A 27,979-nucleotide genomic window follows, 5' to 3' on the forward strand; every position below is an offset into this window, starting at 1 on the left:
ATCTGGGATACAACACCCTGAAGCAAATCTGTGCATTGAAGATTGGGCTATCTGACTTCCGTTAGAAAGGCAGACAAGTGAATGATTGAAACAAAAACTCCAGAGCATAATAAAGCCCTTGTCTCATTCTAAGACAAGCCAGGAGACCCACCACAGAGGTGAAAATTTGGGTATCTGGGATAAGATCAGGGCTTATATTGAAATAAGTATTCCAGAAAAATTGTTCCAGAATAACTATTTCAGTACACTTCCAAGTATAGACAAGCCCTAAATATTTGCAGGATCTGAGCCTCACAGCCTGATCCAAGCCAAGTGAAGTCAAAGAGTATTTTTCCAACATCTTCAATGGGCTTTGGGCCAGGTCCATCAGTCCTGCAAGATGCTGAGCACTGTGGCCCCATCATCTTGCAGGAGTGAGCTTTTAACGAACAATACAGTGATCTCATAGTTTTTCTTAATGTTCCAATTTACCTAAGAACTATAGTAGTCATTCAACCAGAGGAGAAGGTGCATAATTGAGTTGAGGCAGGAGGTGGAAACCTGGAGTGCAGGAAAAGGTTCAGAGAACATTGAGGGGGACTTGAATAAGTTGGGGAAGACAATTAAATACTCTGTACTGGTAATTAATAAAGTTGAGGTTTTTTTATTTTCTATTAAGACACACCTCATAAAAATTAACATTCTCTTGGCTTTTTTCAGAATCTTATTTATGAGTAATGAAGAATAAATACTGCAAAAATAAGATTAGTCTAAAAAAGGTAAAAATAAGCTTTGTGCAGAATGTGATGCACTGTTCTGTATTTTACAATAAAATTAAATTAATACTTCAATATAATATTAGATAATTATGTAGTACTCAATATATACCACCATGGACTGCTCTCGCAGAACCTGTAGTAAGCCTAACCAGGGCTCCTTGCATTACATGGATCTGTGGCCATAGAATTTGTTACACAATTCACTCACTGTGGAATCTCCGGTATCTGGGATTTCATTTTGTTTTTAAATTATGTTTCTAGCTCTTATGATTGCAAAGGCTTGGTCTATACTAAAAACTTATATGAAATAAACCTCACCCCTGGCTGATACAGCTATGACGACAAAACTCCCAGTGTAGGTGCAGCTGTGCCAACAGAGGAGTGCTTCTGTTGACATGGCTAATATTGTTTGGGGAGGTGATGTTCCTGCATTGTCAGAAAAACTCCTTCTATCAGTGTTTTTATCTGTGTCTAAGCTAGGGGGCTATGTTGGCATAGTCTGTGTAGTGTAGACACAGCCATAGAAAACCTCCAAAACATGAATCAAATGTAAACCAATGCAGTGTCCTCTACCTGTGTGTTCAGAGAGCTTGAAACAATAGCTCTGAGAGGTGTGAGAGGTTATTCATTTCAATCAGGGTCCTGTGCATACCACACTTCTATGGCTGTAGAATATGGCAGTTGCTCAAGATGTAATGGAATTCAGCATTTCTGCCACCAAATTCTCTATTTTGCTACAGTCAGGTGTCAAGCATTTTGTTTCTATCTCCTTGCTTCTATCTCCTTGCCCTGCTGGGTCCTGCTCACAGCTGCCTCTTGCTTGCAGTTATCCCCTCAGTCATAGTGAGAGTAAATTGGATAAAGTGCATGTTCCCTGCACTATTCCATGGAGGTAGACAGCAAGAAGTTTGCCACCCAGAGGGCGAGAACTGGAGTCCAGCTTCCAGCCAGGTAGGGGAGAAGAAAGTCGTGTAGGCTGTGTGGTGATAATGTACAAAACAGGTAGCCTGGAGAACAGCACTACTGTTGAGCCTTGGGGAACCAGGGAGATAACTGCTGAAGCTGGCTACAAAAGCTGAGGCTCAAGAAGTGGAGTAGTGCTGCCTGGGGAGCATAAAAAAATCCCATCCTCAAAAATAACCATAGTTGGAAACAATCACCAAAAATATTGATGTAAATGAGTGTTTTCACCTATGAGCCACAGCTGTGTTTTTGATGGACTGTGGGTGCGGGAAGATGGAAACAAAGGAATATTGCAGTGGAAAGTAAGGTTGCTCATGTGAAATTTAGATGTAGTCTCAGGGATGCTAGAACGGAGGGTGCCAGGGGGCTACGGTGCCCACACTTTTTACTGTCCATAAGGGCGGGCGATGGGTGAAGGGGGAGCAGGTGAAGAGGAGCGAACTGGGGACGAGGTCTTGAGGGGAGAGGCATGTGGGAACAGGGCCCTCGGGGGAGAGGCGGTTCAAGGGTGGGGGCTCGGGGAGAAGGGGCGGCGCAAGGGCAGGCTCTCAGGGGAATGGGCAGTGCAGGGATAGGGCCTCGGAGGGAAGGGGCGGGGCAGTGGGGCCACGGTTCGGCCGCTGTTGGCCCTCTGTCTTTCAGGGACCTTCTGCCACTCCTGCCTGGTCTATACTTAAAACTTGGATTGAAATAGCTACAGAAGCCAGGGAAGTGAAAAATCCACACCCCTGAGCATTGTAGCTATGCCAAACTCTGGTGTAGCTGTAGCTGGGTCAATAGAAGAATGCTTCCGTTGGCCTAACTACCATCACTCAGTGAGGTGGATTTCCTACAGTGATGGAAAAACCCCTTCTGTTGCTGTAATCTGCGTTTACACTGTGGGGTTACATTGGCATAGCTACAGCACCAGAGCTATGCCGCTGTAGTGTCCATAGTATAGACATGGCCTTTGGCCCGGTCTACATCTAAAACTTAGGTTGATCTAGGCCTAAGTTCTACCGATGCAGCTGCTGTAAGATTGCTCATGTAGCCACTCTATGCCAATGGGAGAGCACTCTCCCGTCAGCATAATAAAACCACCTCAACGAGTCGCGATAGCTATGTTACCGGGAGAAGCTCTCTCTTTGATAGAGCACTGTGCACACTATCACTTATGCTCATGAAACTTATGTTGGTCAAGGGTGTGGTTTTTTTCACACCCTGAGCAACATAAGTTTTGCCGACAGAAGAGATAGTGTAGACAAGCCCTTACTTTTTATTAATTGCAAGCTGAAATTCTCATATAATCATATGACTCCAGTAGTGGGGTTTATTAAAAACATGAAATATCATGTGACTTGCAATAAAATCATGAGAGTTGGCAACACTACCATGGGTGCCCTCTCCCCACAAAAGAGAAAACCTCCTTCCCCTGTGAGTCTTTGTTTCTGAAGCTCTTAATAAACCCAGGTGAGTATCAGAAGTTTTGGTTCTCTGGCAATTCAGGTCAAACAGAAAACAATTTTTCATTATTTCCCCCCTGCAAATTGAAAAGTTAAAAAAAAATGTTTCCGGTTAACTGAAAAGTTTTGTTTTGATGTTGACCATTTTAAAACATTTTTGATTTTTTAAAAATAAAATTAAAGGAAATGTTGAAACAAAAAGTTGTTTTGAACCAAAATATCAAAATGTTTAGATTTTGAGATTTTTCTAACTGAAACCAGTTGACAAAATCAACACAAATTTTCAAAATGTTTTGATATCACCAAATGTACATTATTTGCCAAAAAAGCATCAGCTGAATAATTTCACTTAGCTCTCGTGGTCAGGATTGTGGGTCACAGTGCTTAATTTTGCATTGTGCCCTCTGGAGACAATCATCTCTGTGATGTTCTGTTTGGTTGTGTGGTGTCCTCTTAAAGCCACATACTCTGTGGGATTTCCTGGTTTGCTCTCGGTGTGCTGTCCCCTGGGTACTGTGTGACACTTGGCATGGCATGAATCATGTTGGGGTTGTATGCGTCTCGGGAATTATGTTCCTTGGCACAGGAACTGTCCACAACTGGCTGTTTGCCTGAACCCTGGAAGCTGGGGTCAGTGCCTTTGGCTGGGCATGGAGTCCCCTGGGTAGTTGAGGGCTGTGCTTTTGGGTGAACGTGATGCCCCCCCAGCAGGCTGGGGTCTGCACATGTGGCTGGGCACGGTGCCCTGGCACGTTAGCTCACGAAAGCTCATGCTCAAATAAATTGGTTAGTCTCTAAGGTGCCACAAGTCCTCCTTTTCTTTTTGCGAATACAGACTAACACGGCTGTTACTCTGAAACGTTAGGAGCTGTGCATTTAGCGGGGCACGGCACCCGCTGGAAGATTGGAGCTGTGCATTTGGGTGGCCACGGTGCCCCCCCCCGCCGCAGGTTGGGGCTGGACACGGGGCACCCGGGGCCGGGCGCTGTATGAGGAGGTAACGCGCCCTCCGGGGCAGAAGGGGGACGGGGAGCTCCCTGCCGGAGTGACAGAGGCGCGCGCGCCCGAGCACTCAGCCACGCCTACGTTGGTACCCTGAGACCGAAGGCACGCGGCCGTCTAACTATGACGCGTGGCCCCACCGCAGCGAGAACTCTCGCTTTGCGCGCGAGGCCGTCACAGCCCCACTTCCGACCCCGACGTTCCGCTCAGCTGACGGCCCCGCCCCTACCTTCCACCCCATCACGTGGGCAGCCGCGGAGGCTGCCGGGATCGGGCTGTAGTCTCGGTTCAGGCTCAATATGGCGGCTCCGGGCGAGCGCTGAGGAGCCGGCGGGGTAGATTTGGTGGCGCTTGGGGTGCGTGGGGCCCTGCTCCGGCCGGAACGCGTGAGCGGCTCGGGGCTGAGGGAGGAGGTTGCGGCGGCGGCGGTGGCCGGGAGAGCGGCTGCGGAGCGGCGCGGGGCCTGCGGCGGGGAGATGGCCCAGTGCGTGCAGTCGGTGCAGGAGTTCATCCAGGACTCGTTCGTGCCTTTGGTGGCCGCGCTGTGCAGCGAGGAGGCGGAGAGACTCACCCGCAAGAACAACCTGGGCTTCTCCGAGCTGGTGAAGCCCTTCTGCCGCCTCCCCTCGGAAGGTCTGTGCCGGCAGCGGGTGGGACGGGGCTTGTTTACATGGCAGCCGCCGGGGCGGGGCAGGGGAGCTGTCACTTGCACCCACCCGAGGGCTGGGAGGGTATTGGGGGCGTCCTGCCCCCGCCCCGGCCTGCTGCTGAGGGCCGGGCGAATGGTACTTGTCCTGCTCGTCACCCCGCCGTGCGGCCCCAGGCTCGGGTCGGGGGAAGGAGATGCGAGCCCCCCCCACACCTTGGCCGGAGCGGCTGCCGGGGGACAGATGCAGATCGGGGCAGGTGTCCCCGAGCCCCGCTGCCGTGTCACGCCGGGGGAAGGGGAGACTCGCTTTTGAGGGACGATTCCCAGTCAGGTCTTGTCTGACCCGAGTGTGGGGAGGAGAGCTCCTGGATGTTGGGCTGCTGCGGGGGCGTAGCGGTATACTCTCTTTTCGGGGCGGAGTATTAACCCGTTAAGTTTTTGGTTTTAAATGCCAGTGTCCTGAAATCGCGCTTGGTCAGGTTTTTCCCCAGAACTTTTGACATCCCACTTACTGCAGTACATGCTTGCAAACTTCTGGCAAGGCCCGTTTTAAAGGAACAGTGATTTTAAATTGAATGTCTCTTTTAAAGTTTAAGCTTTCGTGAGCTACAGCTCACTTCCTCAGATGCATATCGTGGAAACTGCAGCAGGCTTTATATATACACAGAGAATATGAAACAATACCTATTCCCACCCCACTGTCCTGCTGGTAATAGCTTATCTAAAGTGATTTCCAGCACAAATCCAGGTTTTCTCACCCTCCACCCCCCCACACAAATTCACTCTCCTGCTGGTGATAGCCCATCCAAAGTGACAACTCTTTACACAATGTGCATGACAATCAAGCTGGGCTATTTCCTGCATAAATCCAGGTTCTCACATCCCCCCCACCCCCATACACACACAAACTCACTCTCCTGCTGGTGTGTGTATGGGGGTGGGGGGGATGTGAGAACCTGGATTTATGCAGGAAATAGCCCAGCTTGATTGTCATGCACATTGTGTAAAGAGTTGTCACTTTGGATGGGCTATCACCAGCAGGAGAGTGAATTTGTGTGGGGGGGTGGAGGGTGAGAAAACCTGGATTTGTGCTGGAAATCACTTTAGATAAGCTATTACCAGCAGGACAGTGGGGTGGGAATAGGTATTGTTTCATATTCTCTGTGTATATATAAAGCCTGCTGCAGTTTCCACGATATGCATCTGAGGAAGTGAGCTGTAGCTCACGAAAGCTTATGCTCTAATAAATCGGTTAGTCTCTAAGGTGCCACAAGTCCTCCTTTTCTTTTTGCGAATACAGACTAACACGGCTGCTACTCTGAAACCTGTCTTTTAAAGTTCTGCTCATGAGGAGAATTGCAGGTAGCTCTGCATCATTTAATATTGTTTTGTTTTCTAAGCACCATCAACTGAACTGAGTTTTATGTCAGTTTCTTATGGTGGAAAAAATTACAGAAGTTCCAGCAAGTCAAGTTCCTCAAAATACTTTTTGAATTGCGTCTGAGTTACTTTGTAAAGCGTTTCAGTGGATTCTGCCAACTTGAAATCTAATCAATTTAAAATGTTAAAAGTAGTTCCCTGGGCTACACCTGCCCTGAATTCACCTGCCAGTCTTTGATGGCAACCATATTTTATTGCTTTCAAAAATATTTTCTCCCTCTTTTTGTTGCAATATGGAAAAAATCTCAAACTACAGAGGAATCTGGTTGACTGGAAGATGACAAACAAAATGTGCATAGTAAACACAATGTACAACATATTTTTTTTCTTCTACTGTCCGTTAGTTGTAGCCATTTTAGGTGTCGTAATAGTAGTAGGTTAAAAGTGAGCCCTTTTTAAAGGAGAGTAGCAGCAAATGTAGGCCTCGTCCAACCCACTGCTATCCTTTGAATTTCTCACAATTGCCAATAGGCAAATGTGAAAGTCAAACTCATATGAGAGAAACTTACATTTAATCTTTCTAAACTAAATGATCATGCTGGACCTTATTTGCTCTTGGGTTTGAGACATGCTGGTCTATTATTCTGCGTATTTACTGGATGTAACTTTATTAACTTCTCTTTTTAAAGGACACATAATGATAAAACTGTCTGATACGTATCACGTAATTTCTAGTACTACTTGTTCTATACTTCAAGACCAAACTGTAGATCCAAATGTGTTAACATTTTTATTATAGATACAATTCTTGTCAACCTTTCGTTAAACTAAAAATCATGCCAACTTTCCAGGTTTAATTGAATACTCAGATTGTTGTGTAAGAAAGCCAAAAGAAATATGTGCTGTTAAGGATCAACCTCCATCCCTGTATAAGCAATCCGTGGGGTTGCATGTGAATCATAGAAATGTAGGACTGGAATGGACCTCAAGAGATCATCTAGTCTAGCTCCCCCAGGCTGAGGCAGGCCCAAGTAAACCTAGACCATTCTTGGGAGGGGTTTATCTCACCTGTTTTTAAAATCTCTAAGATGGGTATTCCGTACCTCCCTTGGAACCCTATTCCAGTATTTAAATGTCCTCGTGGTTAGTTAGATAGAGGGAAGAACTTTCTAATTCTCCCTTGCTGGAGATTAGGCTGATACTACTTGTCCTATCTTCAGTGGACATAGAGAACTGATTGTTGTCCTCTTTATAATAGCCCTTAACATAGGCTATGTCTACACTTGGAGCTGGGGGCTGTCATTCTTAGCTCAGGTAGGCATGCTCATGCTAGCTCTTATTGAGCTATCTTGCTGAAAATAGTAGTATAGCCACAGTGGCAATGGCGAGCAGCAAGGAGTGCCCTGAAATTGTATGCAAAGGTCCAGATGGATTTGTACTCAGGATGACTAGCCCATGTTGCTGCCTGCCACTGCCCATTCTATAGTGGCTACTCTACAGGTTTTTAGCACAATAGTTTGATGAGAGCTAGCATGAGTATATCTAGTCGAGCTCAGAATCATACCCCAAGCTCCAAATGCAGATGGAGCCATAGTTGAAGATTATCAGGCTTTCCGTTAGTCTTCTTTTCTCTAGACTAAACAAACATGCCCAGTTTTTTAACATTTCCTCATAGGTCAGGTTGTCTAAATCTTTTATCATTTTTCGTTGCTGTCTTTTGGACTCTCTCCAGTTTGTCTACATCTTTCTTAAAGTGTTGTGCACAAAGCCAGACACAGGACTGTGTGGGACAGTTACATCCTGTGTTTTACATAAGACAGGAAAGTTGCGGGAAAACTTGTAATGGACAACTAGGGAAAACCTTTGCTATAGGGGAAGTTTCTTCCCAATGTATATCCGTTTACACTTGTCAGAGTCAGAAAGATTTAATTTCTTAACTTTTTGCATCCTGTTAATACATCCCAAGATATTAGCCTTATTGACAGTAGCATCACATTGTTGTTTTATAGTCAACTTGTAATGTCCTAAAACCCCAGCTCTTTTCCAGCAGTACTTTTTTGCCTCGCAAACTATTCTCCATTTTGTATCTTTGATTTTTTTCTTCTTAAGTGTAGTACTTTGTACTTTATTGAATTTCATCTTGTTGATTTTAGACCAATTCTCCAATTTGTCAGTTATTTTGAATTCCAATCCTGTCCTCCTTAAGTGCTTGCAACTCCTCGCAACTCAGTATCATCTTCAGATTTTATAAGCATACTCTCCATTACATTATCCAAGTCATTGAAATTGTTGAATAATAGTGGACCCAGGACAGACTAAGACCCCACTAGATACATTCTCCAAGTTTGACAGCGAACCATTGATAGCTACTGTTTTGAGTACAGTCTTTCAACCAGTTATACATCCACTTTAATGTAAATCACATTTCCCTAGTTTGCTTATGAGAATGTCACATAGGCCTGTGTCAAAAGGCTTACTAAAATGAAGATATATCACATCTACTGCTTCCCTCATCCAGTAGGCCAGTCCAGGAAGGAAACAGTGCTGGTTTGACATGATTTGGTCCTTTCTTGTACCAGTTGTAAATGTTCCATGTTTTCTAAATTACAGCTATAACTTATTCTGTAGGCAGTGATGTAAAGATGCTGTCTGTGTTTGTGACTTCAGTCACTACCTGCTACTTTTGTTGATACCTATATAAACAGCCCTATTTACTCCATGACATGATGGAACTAAATTCCAAAGCAATGTGGTTTTATTTTTATCCAGTGAAATATCTTCAATCCTCCGTCCAAACACATACAACAATAGCTCATAGTTGAAGATTTATTTGATGACTTTTTAGGATGTATTTTTCCCATTGTTTTCTCTGGGCACCTTGTCTCCATTGTCCTGGCTGCCTTGTTCCAAACGTCCCATGTGTGTCAGGGAATGAAGAGCTTGTAGCCACTTCTAGTGGCTTGGCTCTCTGGGCTTTGGCTGCTGTATCTTAATTCAGCAGACGGAATACTCTGGCTGCAAGTTTGACTCCTGCTTTAGTTGCATGGAAAATACAGGGAGTACACACTATACTTAAGTCCCTCTTGTGGGGAAAGCTGGAGAGCCAGAGGCTGCTGCAAAGCAGACGGCAAAAGATGTGATATCAGGTACTTAACTGTGGGCAAATGGAGAGTTCGGTCTATGCTATGGCATTGCTATGCCACCTGTATCTTTGCTATCCTCTTGGTCCTAGCTCAGGTGGCTATCCTGAGCCATTGCCTTAATGTCCACACTGCTAGTTTTAGCACCCCAGCACGAGTCTGTCCGCTCATGCTGAGTGGCTTGTTCCCAGCTGCAGTGTAGACACACCTACTGGCAATTAATTTAATGCAGCCAATTTGTAGCTCGATTCTTTTTAAGGTTAATTTATTCACTGAAAAAGTGTATTCCTACTTTGCAAGGGCTTGTCTAGATGGGGAAATAGTGCACAACAGCTATTCCTCAGTAGCTACTGTGAACATTCTTATTCTGAATTAGTTTAAAACTGCACAGTGGAATAAGAGTGTCAATGTGGGGAGTTAATGTGGGATAGCTGTTGTGCTTTGGATTCACACTATAGTTTATTTTGCAATAACTTTCCCCTGTGGACAAGCCCTTATATAATGGGAAGATATGAATTGCCATACTGGACCAGATCAGTGGTTCTTCTAGTGTCATATTCTGTTTCTGACATCAGCCAGTACTAGGTGCTTAAGATAAAGTTGCAGGAGAACTTGTAGTGGAAAACTAGGGAATAATTTTGCTGTAGGGAACTTGTAGTGGAAAACTAGGGAATAATTTTGCTGTAGGGGAAGTTTCTTCATATTATCCATCAGATTAGCACTTGTTGGAGGCAGGAAGAATGAATCCCTTAATTTTTTGTATCCTATATAATTTATACTCTTGTTTATATAAATGTCTGTTTCTCTTTTGAATCTTGCAAAGCTATTGGTTTCAATGATGATTTGTGGAACTCATGAGCACAAGTTAATTATTCATTGTCTTTAAAAAATGTTTTTCTTTAATCAAGTTTAAATTTGTCACCTTTGAATTTCATCAAATATCCTATTTTATTATGGAAAAGAGTAAGTAACTATAGGAGTCCTCAGATTATTTTTGGTGGTATTTCAATATTTTGTATACTTCTATTGTGTCCTCTCATAATTGTTTCCTAACTGAACAGTTGCAGTTTCTTCAGTCTTCGTCTGGGAGCTTTTTCATGCCTCTCTGATTGTTGCTGGTGCCTGTCTCTGAACCCCTGTTTTCTGCTGGCTGTGTGTGTGTGTATGTATATATATATTTTTTTTTTTGAGCAAGAGCAACCATTTCAGGAATTAATATGAAAGTTATTAGATATTTCATGCCATGTGCATCTCAGTTTGTGGGCTGTTGACTACTGCTACATTCTGAGCAGAAGTTTTAATTGACCTCTGATTATTGCCTGATGATCAAAAAGTCACCTAGAACAGTGACATCTTAGATAGCTACCTGCTCCAAAGAGTTTACTATCATCATGTTCTCTATTTGTACTGTGTCTAGCACAATGGGACCCTGATCCATGGCTGGGGCCTCTAGGTACTACTATAATACAAATAATATCTTTCATAGAAGTATGGCTTTACTTGTAAGATAAAATTATGCAGAATAAGTTTTATATGTTTGATAGTACTAAACTGCCAAATTAGAGAGGGAAATCTAAAAGGGAATCTTAAGTCTCTCAGTTCCATTATTTTGTGTTTCTGGTAGTTTGGCACAAGAGCTGTCTCTTTGTAGGTGTATAAAGCTCTTTTACACGGAGGGCCAATCACTGTTTGAGATTCTTGAGGTGCTACTGCATTACAAATAACTTTTATACAAAGAAATGACAGATTTAGATACTACTCAATTAGTTTTACTTGTCTTGTACTGTTTTTATTCTGGACTGTTGCACCCCAGTTAACCAGCTGCCAAGGATGAACTACTCTGATGTGAAATTTTTACAACATATATAGTCACTTTTTAATATATGGTAAATTTTAGTATGGATTTTTGTCTATAATTAACATAACCTATAACAACAGGCCTATCAAAGAAAATAGGCTCTGAGAAATAGCCAGAATTGTGATGGTAGAAAATCTTAAGCATGGGTTCAAAGCATTTTTACAAATGCTCAGAATCATGGACAACGTCCGTAAACATCCTGATTTAGGGTTTGATCCCGTGGACATTAGAAACATGGAAACAAGTGAGTTTTACATGAAGGAATGTGATAATTGGGGCAACAAAATTAGTCTTACCTTTTTTTAAAAAAAAATCACTTTCATTACATTTTCTAGTTATTACAAAATGTTAATGTGTGTGGGGTGTGTGTGTGTGAATCTTTCTGAGATAAGAAACTGAAAACATGCCATAGCTTTAGATTTGTTGCTTTCAGGCTTATTGTTCAAGAACCTTATAAGACATATGGATAACAGCTACAAAATGTGTTTTGGTAATGATCAACACTGACTTGTTTTTTTTTAAAGCAAATGAAGGTGTGCCATTTATCTAAATGGCACTGTAGGTTCTAAGAGACCAGCGAAAAGGTGTTACATAGTTTCTTCCATTTTGAAAGATTCTATTGCTTTGCTGGCACTAATAATATCTTTAAAAAACAGAGGAGAGACAAGGTGGGTGAGATCTTTTTCTTGGACCAACTTCTGTTGGTGAGAGAGGCAAGCTTTTGAGCCATAGAGAGCTATTCTTCAAGTCTGGGAAAGGTAGTCCCAGCATCACAGACCAGAAGAAGAGTTCTGTATGGCTTGACAGCTTGTCTCTCTCATCAACAGAAGTTGGTCCAAGAAAAGATATTACCTCACCTATCTTGCCCCTCTAATATCCTGGGACAGGCATGGCTACAACTACACTGCATTTAAAAACTGAAGAAACTTTTAAAGTGCAGACATGGTATATATTCTCCAACTCCTGGGAATTTTGCCAAGTTCTCCTTAAAGGAGGAGACACTTTAGTTCTGGGGTGAACAGAATTGAGCTAACTAAAAGAGGAAGACTCGTTTGATAATTCTATACCCATTTCTCCCCTGTGTGTGCTCCCTCTTCTCCAAATTAACTTCGCTAATTGTGGAAAATATTGTCACGTTTCTAAAGCACTTACGTTGTAGTGTCTTCCTGTACTCTGAACATAGAATTTCTTGTTCAAAGAATGCCCACAAAGGAAGAATAGCTGTCTTCCATTATCGACATTCAACTTGAAGGATCAGACTCCAAGTGGTGCAGGAGCAGTCCATTAACTTGGGAAGGAATATAAAGCCTTATGTTTCATGGTTTAAACCAATCTTTAATGATTAGGGCAAGGCCTTCATGGGGGCAGCTTACTCCACCATATTGCTTATTGCCAATTTCCTTGCACTGTCTTCTGAAGCATCTGATGCTGACTGCTGTTGGAGACAGGGAAGTGGGCTAAATGGACCACAGATCTGATCCTGTGTGGCAGTTCCTGTGTAATGCGTCCTTAAGATGCCAAGACTTGGCTTTAGGGAGCGAGTTCCCCAATGAGTCCACGGACAAAGCTCTGCACTTCAGTCCTATGAAGCATACCCTAGGTTCAATCAGCCCATTCCTGTTGATTGCATCTCCAGAGTAGGGTTCAGAGAGCTGGTCTCTGAGGTTACCAAGCCTCAGCCCATTTAGGGTTTAATGGAAGGGACTGAGGAGCCGAACTTTAAATTGGCTTCCAAGCCAGTGCTGGGTCTAATGTAGAGTACAGAGTGCTGGTGAATGTGTCCTTGTCTCTGTCCTACTTGACAACTAAAGATGATTGTGTGAGGCATTCTGAAAAATCATGAAAAATTGTTTGCTTTTAAAAATCACACAAGTAACCCCTTCTTCACATCAGCAGGTTTTTTGAAGTCCTGCATATGGTAATGCCTTTGGGGTGATGGGAGGGAATTGTAACAGCTATATTCTAGGTCTTGTAATTTAAACTGGTAAATTTAGGATTTATGGCAATTACCTTCACTCTAGTTCACTTTCTTGAGATGGTCCCTACAGTGACTGCATGATAAAGTGTAGTGGTTCTCCTCTCCATTCTGAGGTCTTAATGGATTTGAGTGTTAAGAATAGACAAGAATTCAAGAACCATTCTTCTTGGTCATGATGAACTCTTCAGTTCACATCTAGTAACTTTTTTCTTTTCTGGCTGTCCTAAAGTCGGGGGGGGGGGGGGTTAGCTTTAATGGGAAGAAATTCTTTACTCTCAAGTAGTCACACGTGGAAAAGATAGCATAAACCTACCTGTGCTGGTAGCATAAAATTCTGCTTTCATAAACCACATTGCTTAAAATGTAACTTTTTCACGTGGACACTTAGAACTTATCTACAATTTTCTTTCCCTTCTACCCATTTTTTCTTTAAATAGTAGGTTTGTTAGTCTGGAATAGTTATCTAGTGAACATATACTCTTAATGTCTTAACACCTTTTTTGATGAACTATTCTTGTTTGTAGTATGTCAGTTTAACATGGAATGGCTGGCTAATCAGTAACTCTTATTTTCTAAAAAAAGAAAAGGAGTACTTGTGGCAACTTAGAGACTAACACATTTATTTGAGCATAAGCTTTCGTGAGCTATATCCGATGAAGTGAGCTGTAGCTCACGAAAGCTTATGCTCAAATAAATGTGTTAGTCTCTAAGTTGCCACAAGTACTCCTTTTCTTTTTGCGGATACAGACTAACACTGCTGCTACTCTGAAACCTCTAATTTTCTTTGATATATAGCCCCTTTGATTTCTCTGCAGGTGTCAACTGACCTATTATTAAGTCATTCCATGATCAAACTTTCCTGGGAGCTCTTGAAATTTTTCTTGTTCTCTTAGGGATTAAGCCAGCACATAACACCGTAGATTCCCTTAATTGTTTAAGAAATCTAGTTACAACAGTAGACTCTCCCACAGAAAGGTTTTAATTAAGATATTTAGACATTGTTTTTGACTGCCTGTTTATAAATCTTGCTTTTAACCATGTCTGATTCTTGGAAATTTAAAAAAAAAAATCTGAAAACTACTTTCTGCATCTATGGAAAACCTTTCAGGGGAACACAATTTCAGTGATTTTAAAATGTCTTGGTTTATTTTATTTATGAAGTAGGTTTTGTGCAATTTGAGAACTAAAAATGTTAGATTCAGAACCATTGCCCATGCATTTGTTAAAGCTGCATAGGAAGTTGGAATTAAAACTGGATATTGAACAGAATATATATTTTAAAAAGGAGCAATGTAAAACATCTAATGTTAATATATTTTTACTGTTGCAATTTTGATAGTCAAAATTTAATTTTGGTTAAATAATGGATCTTGGTTTTTACTAATGGGCAGCTGACGAATATGCCATGGTTTGTCACAGCATTTACAAGAAATCTATTCTTGTCAAGAATTATGTGAGAAAAATCCTGACTTTATCAAAATACATGATTAAAAAATGATTGGTATTATTTTTGACACTGGCAGTTTGTCATCTTATTATTTTTGACACACCATTGAGTGGAACTTCTTGCAGTTTGCTATGCTTGTCTCTCTTTAAAATCCAGCTAATACAGCCAAGTTTCTGGGCTTTGGTTAAATGACATCTAATTAGTTCATAAAGACATTCAAAATTAACATTACTTTTGTCATAGTTAAGTTTCAGCCATTGAAGGTAAGCTAATTGTCTGTCCTATTGTCAAGGTATTGCAGTATGTCTGGTATGTAACAGGAGACGGTAATTAGAGGCTGTGAGAGTTTGTAAACATAACACAGGTGTGATAGTCTTATCTCTGAATTATTTTATTCTGCTTTATGAAAATATTAGTTTTGTGAAACATCTCTCTGGAAAGTCACCTTTGATGGCTTGCTATTAGAGCTTCCACTGAAATAATTCTGAGAGCTCCATAACAAGTGTCTGGGAGCCTTTTTGTTTGGCTTTTATTGAGGATTCTTTCGTAACTTGGGTTATTGTGCTTGCTCATTACAACTGACATGCACATGCCCAATGTTTTCTTTGAGTTATGGAAGTAAAATGAATTGAGGTAGTTGAATCCAGGTCCTTAAATGTACTTGGCTGTTGCTCTGCTCATCATTACAACACCTAACCCCTGGGTGGTCTGCTCCTCAGTGGAATTTTTAGCCTCAAGCTTGGTGCCTACCTTTTCCATATAATGCCTGGGGAGAGCTCAGTGCCTGATTAAGGGATTTTCAGAGGATGGAAAGTTGAATGGGGAGCTTCTTGAGCTAGCCAGGAGCAATGCTGAGGAGCGGCTGACTTGGTGCCCCTGGCTGATGGGCCTATATAGGCGACTCCTTCCACTTGGGATCCTCAACCGTGAATCTTCTCCTAGAGTTAGGTACTGAGGCCAGCTCAACTGATCCAGTATTCAATGCCCTTGCAGCTGATGTCTGTCTCCTCCTCATGCTTGATTCCACTCTTGTGTTTGCCCTACATTTTTCTGTGCCCTCCTGTGTCTTTTGTGCAGATGCTCTGCTGCTCTTCCATCTATTGATGGCCTGCATCTGGGCTTCCTGAAGTGGGGGCTGGCAGGCAACAGTGTTTAGGCATATTTAGAGCACACTTTTGAGAATGGGTCCTCTAGTGAGGTGGTTGTTTCTCTGTTTAGTTTGAGAATCCCACTTGGGAGCCACCAGACCTTTGGCTTGTTAACTGTGGAGTTGTATAAGTGCTGGTATCAGACTGGTGGGGGCTTAAGCATCTATGGATTTAGATAGTAGCTGAATGGTGGCTTTGAAAATGTCAATGGTGCCTAAATGGTGGACTTAGCCAACTAAAGAGTTAGACACAGGTCTAGGTCCATTTTAAGGATTGGGGCCCTAGCCTATATATTTTCATTTAATACTTTGGTATTAAAGATTATCTTATTCCAGCATGAAACTAGGGTGGCATGCAGAAAATTGTAATTTAACCCAAAAACAATCTTTTTAGTTATGTAAATTCTCTTTAAATGTTAAATATCTTTTTTGTCAAAGAAATGTTGATACGTCCAGAACTAAAATACAGGTGCTGCAATAAAATACTCAGTTTAACAAAATTGTTGTTTTTTTTTTTTAGTTCATATGAGAGATCCTAACAACCAGCTTCACGTAATTAAAAACTTGAAAATTGCTGTCAACAACATTATTACCCACTCACCTCAGCCAGGAGGCATTCGGAAGCTTCTAAATGATGTTGTATCTGTCAGTCAACCGGCTGAAGGATTAGTAGCTAATGTGATTACTGCAGGAGATTATGATCTCAACATTAGTGGTATGTAACAATTTTATTCTGCGTATTTTTAATATTTTTTTCCACTGTATCTTACTTTGGAGTTTTCTACATTTTCAAAACATTTGCAGGTAGTAGCTTGTTTTTACTTAATACAGTTTCCTTGAAGATTGAGTACTACTGCTAAATTATTAATATTGTGATGCTTATTTAAAATACTTTGGTAGTACACATTAGAATTTTTACTCAATAACTTGTTTAATCATATGTAATGTGATCCCAAATGTTAATGTAATGCTAAAAACACTTGTTGATCAGATTTAATATTAAATCCGTTGTGGGTTGTTAATTGTGACAAGGAAAAGTTTTATCTATATAAAAATATCCTCAGTTATTTTGGGCAAATACTTTTCCAACAGATTTTATTGCCATCTTTCAAGTTTATAAAGCTGTCAACTTCATTCTGAAATAAAATATTTAAGGCATTATGCACTGTTGTATTATAGAAAATTTATTTTTTTTACTGAGTGTAAATGTAAGCATATAGTGTACTTGATCTGGGGCATGTAAATCTGTGAAAACAAGTCTATAACACTGCCACAATAGTACCATCATATTTTGAAGCTGTACCTAACTTGTTTTTTTTGTTTTTTTTCCTATACTCATCCTCACTATGTTGACAACTTCCAGTATTACCAACCCCAAGCTCTTAAAATCATGATTGTAAAAATAAACTTTGGGAAGTTGAGGGAAGATTTGCTTGCCTTCTTGTTCTTGAGCCTTTAAGATTGACATGTGTAAATTCTTCGCTGCAGCTTTGATGGTTTGAAACAGTTTTAAATTAAAGTTGTTAGAGACTAACAAATTTATTTGAGCATAAGCTTTCGTGAGCTACCGCTCACTTCACTTAGTCTCTAAGGTGCCACAAGTACTCCTTTTCTTTTTGCGAATACAGACTAACACAGCTGCTACTCTGAAACCTATTAATATTGTAGGGCGTCTTTCAGTTTTAAAGAACTAAACCCTGTAACATATGAAATGTTGGTGATTAATTTCTTAAATTTCAGTGTTCAGGGGCAGTTTCTTGCAGAAACAATTAGCTTGTAGAGCCACTTTTACAGTTTCCATTAGTACATTATTCATGAGGAAGTCTCCCATAATATTCTTCCAAACATTGTAATTTTCTCAGGTTGAGTATATTTGAATGTAAAATTGGAATATCTGTTTTTCCTGTTGTGCTGTAAATAGTGACCTGGGTCCAGTTATCTGCTATTTTGAATACCTGTTTCAGAACTAAGAAACTCTCTCACTCTCACACTCACACAGATTGTTTCTGCCTCTGTTCTTTCTGTCAAAACTTTCTTGTTTCTAATCATCCTTGTCAGGGGGCTTCCTGACAATATATAGGGAGAGCCATATATTCTGGATACATGAATCTGCCTCCCCTAGAATACTATCTTTAAACTGAATTTTATTAGTTTTTTGTGCTTTCGTACCCTCCTGTTTTAGGCCATTCTGGGGAACTAGCAGTATACTGCCAGGATATATCTGCTCTTGCTGGTGAATGTAAATCTGTTGTATTGTGTTAGGGCATGACAGACTCCCTGGTCTCTGTGCTGAAAGCTGTTATGAAAAGTACTCAAAGTGGTGTTCCACAGCCTTCTCCCTCAACAAGTAACATTAATTTTTTTTTAATATTGCTGTGAATTTAACTGCAAACCTGTGACGCTGCCTCTGATGGCCATAATACCTATTTTTGGTGTGATAACTGTAAAGTACTTTAGCCTCTTTTCTTAATTAAGTCACTGTTCTTATTTGTAGTAGATGAAACTATTCTTTATCAGTTTACTACAAGGTATCAGTCTGAAATTTCAATTATGTGGTGTTTTTAAAATCTTTTTATTCATAGCAAAAAACAAGGAAATGACCAGCAACTGCAGTACAGCTTAAAAATTAAGAATCTTTATCGTAGAGAACTGTGATGCATTATACAATTTAGCTTACTTGTAAGAGGGCCATAACTAGTTCTGTTCATTACTCTTACTTCGTCCCTATTCTGTTATAGCTGTCGTTGCCGTAATCTGAGAAATTTGGCAAAGGATTAGCTGATTAAGGTTATAGTCTCCTTTCACTTGGAAAAACTGTGACAAATAGAAATGTTTAATGTATGGTTCTGCTTCTTCACGTGCAAACCCCAATGTCCATTGAAATCAATGGGAGTTTAGGGTGCACAAGAAACAAAGATCTCTGATAGCATATAGTGAAATGTCTAACTTGTAGTATGAAATACTTAGTTCTCAGGAGACAAATTGTTTCAGACCCTGATGGCGGATGTGGTACAGTACATTACTCTTACACATTACCAAAACATAAGAGCAGATAGTATATATGAACCTGACACTGGTTAGCTTAATAATACCATGTTTTCTCTATCAGATCGCTCAGTTAAAGCTAGTGTTCCTTGGTACAATAATTGGAAAGACACACTGATGGAACTGAACACATCCACGTTTTATTCAGGTATTTTTTTTTGTGATTGGTGCGAGTTTGCCAAATTGCCCTTTATCTATTCCTTTTCCATGTGCCTCGTCCCCCTTTCCTTAACATCCTGCTGTAGCTGTTCAGCACTTTCTTTGGCATAGATGTGTGTGTTCCTCATTTTTTTCCAAAAATAAAAATCGTTGGTGATGGTGTATGATTTGTCTTCTTCTATTATCCATATTTCTACTCTTGCTGCTAATTGACCCTATGGAATGACCAGAAATAATTTTTTAAATTAGGTGCAGATTGAACAGATTACACACAAATTGTTTTTTTCCTTGTTTGGTCACATGGAATTATACATTGTCAGACTGTTCTAGTATTTCAAATGAAAATACTTCCCTCTTTTATCTTTCCTCAATTATTCTATGTGAATAGTAGTATTGCTCATTTTATAACCTTAGTACAAATATTGGTATTCAGTAAAGTTCCTTTATCCTACTGAAGTTTTCTGTTTTTTGATTCATTCTCAAAACTGTATAAGAGCTATTCTGTCTTAATTATTGTTCCAAAGAAATGAGGTGGCTCTTACTTAGTTTGCTAATTTATAACATCACATACTGTTATAACTAAGGCTAAGATTTTGTCAGGGATATTTTTAGTGAAAGTCATGGACAGGTCACAGGCTTCTGTAAATTTTTCTTTATTGCCCGTGACCTGTCCATGACTTTCACTAAAAATATCCCTGACAAAATGGGGAGCCCAGCTGTGGGGTCTCCACACCACCTCCAGAGGTTGGGCAGTTACAGGGGGCACTTCTGAGCTCTGGGGGCCCCCACCGCCTGTGGGGGCTTGGAGCTCCGGGGTACTCCACTCCACCCAAGCCACCTTCAAAGCTCCTGGCCGCTGTGGAACTCCGGGGGCCCAGCTGCCCTTGGTGGCTCAGAGCTTTGGGGTACTCCTGCGGTGGCTACCGGGTCTCCCGCGGCAGCTAGGAGCTCCGGGGGGGGCTAACCATCGGCAGTGGCCAGGAGCTGCAGAGGAGCCCCATTACCCAAAGTGGTCACACTGCTTGTGGTGGCAGGGAGCTCCGGGGGGGTGGGACCCTGCAGCTCCTGGCCAACAGGGCTGAGTTTATGGAGGTCACCGGAAGTCACGGATTCCGTGACCTCCATGAAAAAAATCGTAGCCTTTGTTATAATAGATAAAAATAACTAGATCTGTGCTCTTAAATATTTAGCTTAAAGACTGTACACAATGAAGTTACACCTGCAATTAAAAGAAATCATATTTGCTATTGAAGTTTCCTTTTCATAGGATGCTAAATACCTTTTCTTGAATGTGCTGGAACATCAGGTATATCTACTTTCTGATATATGCACTTTCCGTTTACTCAAGAAGCAAAATGTGTGTAAGACGTGGATAAATTTAAACTCATTTTTTTGGCTTCTAATAGAAAGTAAATGACTTATTTCCATATGGAAAATATTTGCTGATGAGCAGTATTTGCTACCTCGATTACATTTTCAGGTGTGCTTGTTACTGGTACTCTCAACCTCATGCACTGCAGTGAGGATTGGAAAGGGTTGGCGCTGCATTTTAAATGCAACACTGGGCAGTATTGTGTACATCTAGACAGATGCAATGTCTGTTTTTTCCTAAAACCATGGCTAGAGTTCTACATAAAATCAGTTAAAAAAATCAATAACTTCCTTGCAGTATTTGATTTTAGAGAGAGATTTGTGGTATTTACTACTCCAGTTATCATGGCTTTGTAAATGCTTTTCAAGGCTCAGCGCTCTGTGTATTAGTGCATACAGTATATTGTGATAAACAGCTGGAATACCCTTGCTTTGTCCACTGTTTCCTGGAACAATGGGAGAGAACTTAGTTATGGGTGGCAGAGTCCCAATGTGAGATGCTGTCAAGTGTCTTCCCTTTCCATTATGCTTGTGACACCAGTACCTGCTACACTGTACTTGAGAACTGAAGGTTCTTGAAACTCAAAGAACAATTTGAAATGAAATGTGATACAGACTCTTGTCCTTCAAGTCTATTTATACGTGAATTGGTTTGTATACTACAAAACTATATTAGAGTTGTGGAATATATCTCTGTGCATGATGTGTATATACAAAGTATGGAAAGGAAACGAGTCATGTAGGAACTAGAATTTCAGTTATATGCTTGGCCTTCACATCATCCTATGGCATAAAGTTCCACAGGTGGACTGTATGGTATAGAAAGAAGTCCTTCTTTGTTTGATTTAATACTGCTGCCTGTTAGTTTTGTTGGATGACCCCTAGTTCTTGTGTAATGCGAAAGGGTCAATAATGCTTTCTCTAAACCATCCATGATTTTATAGACCTTGATCATATGCCCCCTTAGTTTTCTCCTTTGTAAAAATGAACAGTCCTAATCTCTTTAATCTCTCACATGGAAGATGTTCCATATCCCTAATCCCCTAAACAATGTTTGCCCTTCTCTGATTCTTTTACAATTCTAATATATCTTTTTTGAGATGGGGCAAGTTGAACTGCATGCAGTATTCAAGGTGTGGGCGAGCCATGGGTTTATGTAGTGACATAATATTTTCTGTTTTAGTGATCCCTTTCCTAATGGTTTCTAACATTGTTAGCTTTTTCGACTGCAGCTGCACATTGGGTGGATTTTTTCAAAGAACTATCCCTGATGACTCCAAGATCTTTCTTGAGTGGTAACAGCTAATTTAGATGCCATCATTTTGTGTGGCTAGTTGGGATTATTTTTTCCAATGTGCATTACTTTGCACTTATCAATGTTGAATTGTGTCTGCCATTGTGTTATCCAGGCACTCAGTTTAGTGTGATCCTTTTGTAAATCTTCACTGTCCGCTTTGGACTTAACTATCTTGAATAATTTGGTATTTTCTGCAAATTTTGTCACCTCAGTTTGCCCCTTTTTCCAGATCATCTGTGAATATGGTGAACAGTACTGGTCCTAGTACAGATCCTTGGGGGATTCTGCTACTTAACTTTTTCCACTGTCCTAAACCGACCATTTATTCCTACCCTTTTGTTTCCTATCTTTTAACCAGTTATTGATCCATAAGATGACCTTCCCTCTTATTCCATGACTGCTTAGTTTGCTTAAGACCTTTTGGTAAGGGACCTTGTCAAAGGCTTTCTGAAAGTCCAAGTACACTATATCCACTGGGTCAGTCTTGTCCACTGCTTGTTGACACTGTCAAAGAAATAGATTGGTTCGACATAATTTCTCTTTACAAAAAGCTTGATATCCCCCACATATCATGTTTATTTATGCATCTGTTAATTTTCTTTCCTGTAGTTTCAACCAGTTTGCCTGATACTGAAATTAGGCTTACTGGCCTGCAATTGCCAGGATTGCCTCTGGAGTCTTTTTGATGTTACATTAGCTATTCTCCAGTTATCTGGTACAGAGGCTGATTTTAAGAGATTGGTTATATACCAGACTTAATAGTTTTTCAGTTTTATATTAGAATTCCTTCAGAACTCTTGGGTAAATACCATCTGGTCCTGGTGACTTATTACTGTTTAGTTTTATTAATTTGTTCCAACACTTCCTCTATTGACACCTCAATTTGCAACAGTTCCTTAGATTTATCAGCTAAAAAGAATGGCATAGGTGTGGGGATCTCTCCAACATCCTTGACAGTGAAGACCGAAGCTAAATGAATTCTTTTGATCTCTGCAAGGGTCTTGCCTTCCTTGAGAGCTCCTTTTAACAGCTTGATTTTTCCAGTGGCTCCACTTGACTGCTCGGCAGTTTTCCTGCTTCTAATGTGTTTTTTTTGTTTTTGTTTTGTTTTTTGTTTTTAAAGTTGCTGTTAGTTTTTGTCTTCGGCTAGGTGCTCTTCAAATTCTTTCTTGGCCTACTTAATTATAGTTTTACACTTGACTTGGCAGAGTTTATGCTGCTTTCTATTTTCATCACTAGGATCTGACTTCCAATTTCCAAAGGTGACCGCTAACTGCCTCTTTTACTTTGCTGTTCAACCATGGTGACACTTTTTTGGTTATTACTGTTTTTTATTTGGGGTATATGGTTATTTTAAGCCTCTATTATGGTGTTTTCAAATAGTCTCCATGCAGTTTGCAAGCATTTCACTCTTGTGACTGTTCCTTTTAATTTCCATTTAACTAGCTTCCTCATTTTTTGTGGTTCCTTTTTTGAAGATAAAATGCTACTGTGGTGGGTTTCTTTGGTATTTTTCCCCCCTGACAAGAAACGTTAAGTTGAATTACCTTATGATCACTATCACCGATTGGTTCAGCTGTATTCACTTCTTGGACCAGATCCTGTGCCCCACCTAGAACTAAATCAAGAATTGCCTCTTCTCTTCTGGGTTCCAGGACTAGCTGCTCCACTAATGGTGTCTAGAAAGTTTATCTCTGCTTTCCTTCCTGAGGCGAGAGGTACTCGGTCAATATGAGGATAGTTGAAATCCCCCCTTATAGCTTTTTCTGCCTTTATAGCCTTTGTCTCGCTAAGCTTTTCACAGTCACAGTAACCATCCTGGTCAGGAGGTTGGCAGTATATTCTTACTGCTCTACTTTGGTTGTTTAAGCAAATTTCTGTTGATAGAAATTCTATGGTACAGTTTAATTCTCAAGATTTTTACTTTACTTGACTCTGATTTCCTTTGCATATGGTGCCACTCTCCCACCAGCAAGGTGTACTGTAATTCCTCTATATTTTGTACCCTGATATTACCGCACTCTGTTTTTTTTCCTCATTCCACCAAGTTTCCACAATGCTGCTTCTATCAATATCCTCATTTAATGCCAAGCACTCTAGTTCTCCCATCTTAGTATTAGGCTTCTGGCATTAGTTTATAAACCTTTGTATCTTTTGGCAATATTGAGTTGCTTGCCGTCGTGTTGTATTTAAATGAGACTCTTTAACATTTGACTGTTCCTCACTAGCTCCTACCTGTATGCTACCAGCTTCTTTCCTATCCTGTTCCTGACATAACATAGTGAAAAGAACTTCAGCTATATTGATATCACTGGAAAAGCTAATGGATCATGGACATCTCACCGTACACTTATTGGAAGTGGGGAGAAAGAAGCTTACAGATTAATTTAGTCACTGTGAGGAAATATGATACTCTGTGCACCTCTATGGCAAATACAATGTTATCTATGAAATATTAATAATATTTACAAAGAAAACATAATGGCCATACTGGGTCAGGCCAGTGGTCCATCTAGCCTTGTATCCTGTCTCCGACAGTGCCCAGTACCAGAGTTTCAGGGGGAAGGTACAGAATAGGGCAACTGGAATGATTTACCCCCTCTTCCCCTTCTGGCAGTCAGAGGTTTAGGGTTGCCCCAAGCATGGGGTTGCATCTCTGACCATCTTGGCCAATAGCCATTGATGGAATTGTCCTTTGAACTTTTATAGGTTTTTTTTTTTAACCCAGTTATACTTTAAGCCATCAAAACATCCCATGGCAATGAGAAAAAAAAATTATCCTGTTTTGAATCACTGTCCACTAAAATAAAGTATGTTTTGTTTTCTACGGCTTTTTTTCATATTTTGACTTCTTGAAGTCACTTTAGAGAAAGTATTCCCAATTAAACCAATTTGTTTGAGCTGTAATTGCTGAAAAATTGATCTGGTATTCTGGCATAATCTAATTGAATATCACTCTTTAGTTCCTTTTAACTCTTCATTTATGGAATTTAGGAAATTCCTTTTTACTACTTGTAGGTATTTGTTAGAGTATTATCCTTGTTTAAATTCTATCTCATTGGAAATAAATGTGATTTTTCTTTTTGTACATAAGGCATGAGTTCTTAATCTGGGATTTGTGAACAAGTCCAGGGAAGTGGCAACCATCCTTTCATCTATGCCTAGATATGAGTGGGGAAAGTCCCTACATTTTTTGTGTTATGAGGTGGAAAAGTTTGAGAAACACTGATGTAAAGGATTCACTTTGTGTCATTGTCTTTGTATAAAGTCCTACCTAACGTGAAATTGGAAGTATTCCAAAACTTTATAAATTATTGGAACCATACACTTGAAGATGCTGCTGGGAATGAGATTTTTTTCTCCATTCTAGCCAATTTAACTAAAATGTAACAGTTTTCCTATTTTCATAATCTTTCACTGTCAATGTATTTCCTTACTCCTGGGTCAGCTTTGTTTTTTTCTGACTTCTAAATTGCAATTTTTGTTTCTTTGCTCTGGTCTCTATTCTAGAATTTATTGTACTGTGTAATAATGTCAGAAATAATTACCACTATACTGCTCCACATTTTCAGCCCTGTAGAAATATTTACTCTCCACTCCTGGGAGAGGAGCAAGTATTATTCTTGAAGTAAAATGGGGAAACTGAATCAAAGAGGTTAACTGATATGTTCAACACCTCACAATGAGTCACTGGTAGAGCTAGATTTAGAATTCACAGGGCATGGACCTGGAAGCCAAAAATTCTTGAACTAGGCTGTGTCTTTGTAGAAGTTTTGAGGGATACCTAATTTGCAGTCACAATATTTGGAAAAACTTTAGACAAAGATTCAGTAATCCTACTTCTCCTCTGTATATTCCAAAATCAGTTTGGTTTCCAATTCTATGGAAGATGGCTATAGCAGATGTACTACATTCTAAAATTTAGGCACATCTGACCACTTGTGCTAAGGGAATCAGAGTCTTGACTATAAGTGATGCTGAAGAGGGGTTATTGTAGTCTTGGCTGAGTCCACATGACCCGAAAATATGGAAGATGTTAATATTTAAAAATACTCAAAAAAAGTGCAGATGCAGATTAAACCCACTTTCCCTCAACGTCCATGACCCCTGTTCTAAGGTTGACAACCTAAAGGGGAAAAGGTCTCTGCAATCTTAATTTTTGCTTCTTCAATAAATTAAATGAGATCTACAGTTAAATATGGTTTAAAAACAAATCAGAAGAGGACAGTTGCATATTCATATCTAGCCCGCTATTAATTGTTAGAGTTTGCCAAGTTATGTTGTTTCATTCTTCCTGTATATTTTCCAGTCTCATTAAGACTTTTATCAACTTTGTTTGTATCTTTCAGCTACTACTCCGTGGTTTGAGTCTTACAGAGAGAGCTTTCTTCAGTCCATGCCTGCATCAGATCATGAATTCCTAAACCACTATGTAGCATGTATCCTTTGAGTCTTAAATATGGACTATGGCTCTCTAAAATTAAATGAGGCATAATGTTACAGCTGATTCTTCATTGCAGAAACCTAGTATATAAGGAATTGGGCGGGTTGGAATGTAACTTTAAAGCTATTGATATTGCCACTGTGCTTTTACTTCTGTATAAATTCCTCTTCCTCAATCCCTCTAGCTCTAGCACATATAATTACACACACTTGCTAAAGGAAGAAAGTGCCTGCATTATGTAGGAGAGTTATAAGTTATTATAGACCAAGAGCACTTATTTACAGTGTAACCAGGTAATCAAATCTGTTAGTCATAGTACAAAAGATGGGAAAGTCCTGTTCCACTCAAGTGGAAATGACTAGGTCAGATGCACTCTGCTCTTCTCACCCCACAGCTGAGGAAGGTGAGTGTTCTGAGATTTCTATTGGGAAGTTATCTCTGAGCCCTGCTTCACAGTTCTATTGTCATATAAAACTTTGGTAGGTATCTGAAGCCACAGTCCCTCCTCAAAAGTCCCTCACACTGGTAAGGGCAAGGAGTGTTTTTCGGGTAACTTTTGTTTTTTTCCTGTTCCAGAGCTCTCTGCTGCCAAAACAGTGAGTTTTGACTCTGCTACTCTATCCTGATCCAGCTTCTAGTTTTGAGTCTCTCTCCTCAAGTGAAAACTAGTACACTGTTGTGTTTTATAAACAGCAGCAGTGATATTGACCTGATTGTGTCCATATCACTGTTGCTTACAGGGTTCTGAACATCAGCAGTAAAAAGTAGCAGTGCTGGCCATTTTTATTCTGTAGTGGGAAGACCATACTACATAAGGTAACTTAACACTTGGAAGTTCTAACTGAACTACAACAACTTTCTTTTCTAGTTTATTGTGAAGTTGATGACTTTTGTCTAAGTTTTGTACTCTTCCTGGATTACACATTTTTTTCATGTCCTACAAATACTAACATACATATACAAGTAACCTAGTTAGTATAGCACTAAACTTCCCTCTTGACATACTGTTACAAATATCTAGTAACTCCTTTCCTTCCCCTAGCTATATGCTTTTAAGTAAGATTGCCAATATATCTTCATTGAACTGAGATGCTACAAAAGTTTAGGGTATTACCCCACTGTCCAATTTGACCTGAGCTATTAAACAGATTTAATACTTCATGGGATAAACTCCAATATCTCTTTTTCATCTTAACTCCCATTCAAACTAGAAGTAAATAGGATGCACACTGAGGATTCTATGGTGATTTCTAATATCACTTTTAAAAAAGTCTGTACCTGTCCTAGCAAAGAGCTTTTAATTACTGTAGAAATTATTCTTTAGTATGTATCTGTGACAAAAGGCAAGAAGTTCAAAGCTAGAGAAGTGTTGCATGATTCTTTAAAAATGCCACAAACAAAATATTGTTTTTTCTCAAACGGCCCCACATAAACAGCATTAGTACTGATATTGTGTGCTATCTTTAACTTGGACTTTATGAAAACAACAAGATAAATCTGTTGGTCTTTAAGGTGCCACAGACTCCTTGTTGTTTTCGTGGCTACAGACTAACAAGGCTACCCCCTGATATTGGACTTTATGGTTATTCTATAGGCCTTGTTTAAACTTGAAAGTTTAGATATTCTGTTTGAACTTGCCAATTTAATGCTGGATCAGTAATATTGGAAACTGAAGCAAATATTTTCAAAATTAAGAGTAGAAAGTTAAGCTCCTAAAATACAGCACTTCTGAAAATCAGACGATATGTTTAAGCACCTAAATTAAGTGTACTTTAAAAAAAATAGTTCAGGATTCCTTGGCATGTTTACTAAGACTAGCATTGGGACACTCTCGGAGCAGTCTTTTTTTTAAAACTAAGCAAGCTTCTCTCTTCCTTTCTCATTCTTACCTCTAAGACA

General features: G+C 40.1%; 1 protein-coding gene across 9 annotated transcripts in view; it reads left to right on the plus strand.

Annotated features, from left to right (window-relative positions):
* Positions 1–4,427: 4,427 nt before the first annotated feature.
* TRAPPC8 (trafficking protein particle complex subunit 8) overlaps positions 4,428–27,979 on the plus strand; it is a 114,555-nt gene continuing 91,003 nt past the window's right edge. For 5 of the 9 annotated variants that reach the window (XM_073331307.1, XM_073331309.1, XM_073331313.1 and 2 more), the window contains exons 1-4: positions 4,428–4,798; positions 16,285–16,479; positions 18,874–18,957; positions 25,986–26,075. In XM_073331307.1, coding sequence (XP_073187408.1) covers positions 4,642–4,798; positions 16,285–16,479; positions 18,874–18,957; positions 25,986–26,075 — 526 coding nt within the window. In that variant the 5' untranslated portion in view covers positions 4,428–4,641. The remainder of the gene's footprint in view (positions 4,799–16,284; positions 16,480–18,873; positions 18,958–25,985; positions 26,076–27,979) is intronic. The other 4 variants (XM_073331311.1, XM_073331316.1, XM_073331312.1 and 1 more) reach the window with 1 other exon arrangement.

The sequence above is a fragment of the Lepidochelys kempii genome, chromosome 2 (genome assembly GCF_965140265.1).
Source record: "Lepidochelys kempii isolate rLepKem1 chromosome 2, rLepKem1.hap2, whole genome shotgun sequence".
Classification (NCBI taxonomy): Eukaryota; Metazoa; Chordata; order Testudines; family Cheloniidae; genus Lepidochelys; species Lepidochelys kempii.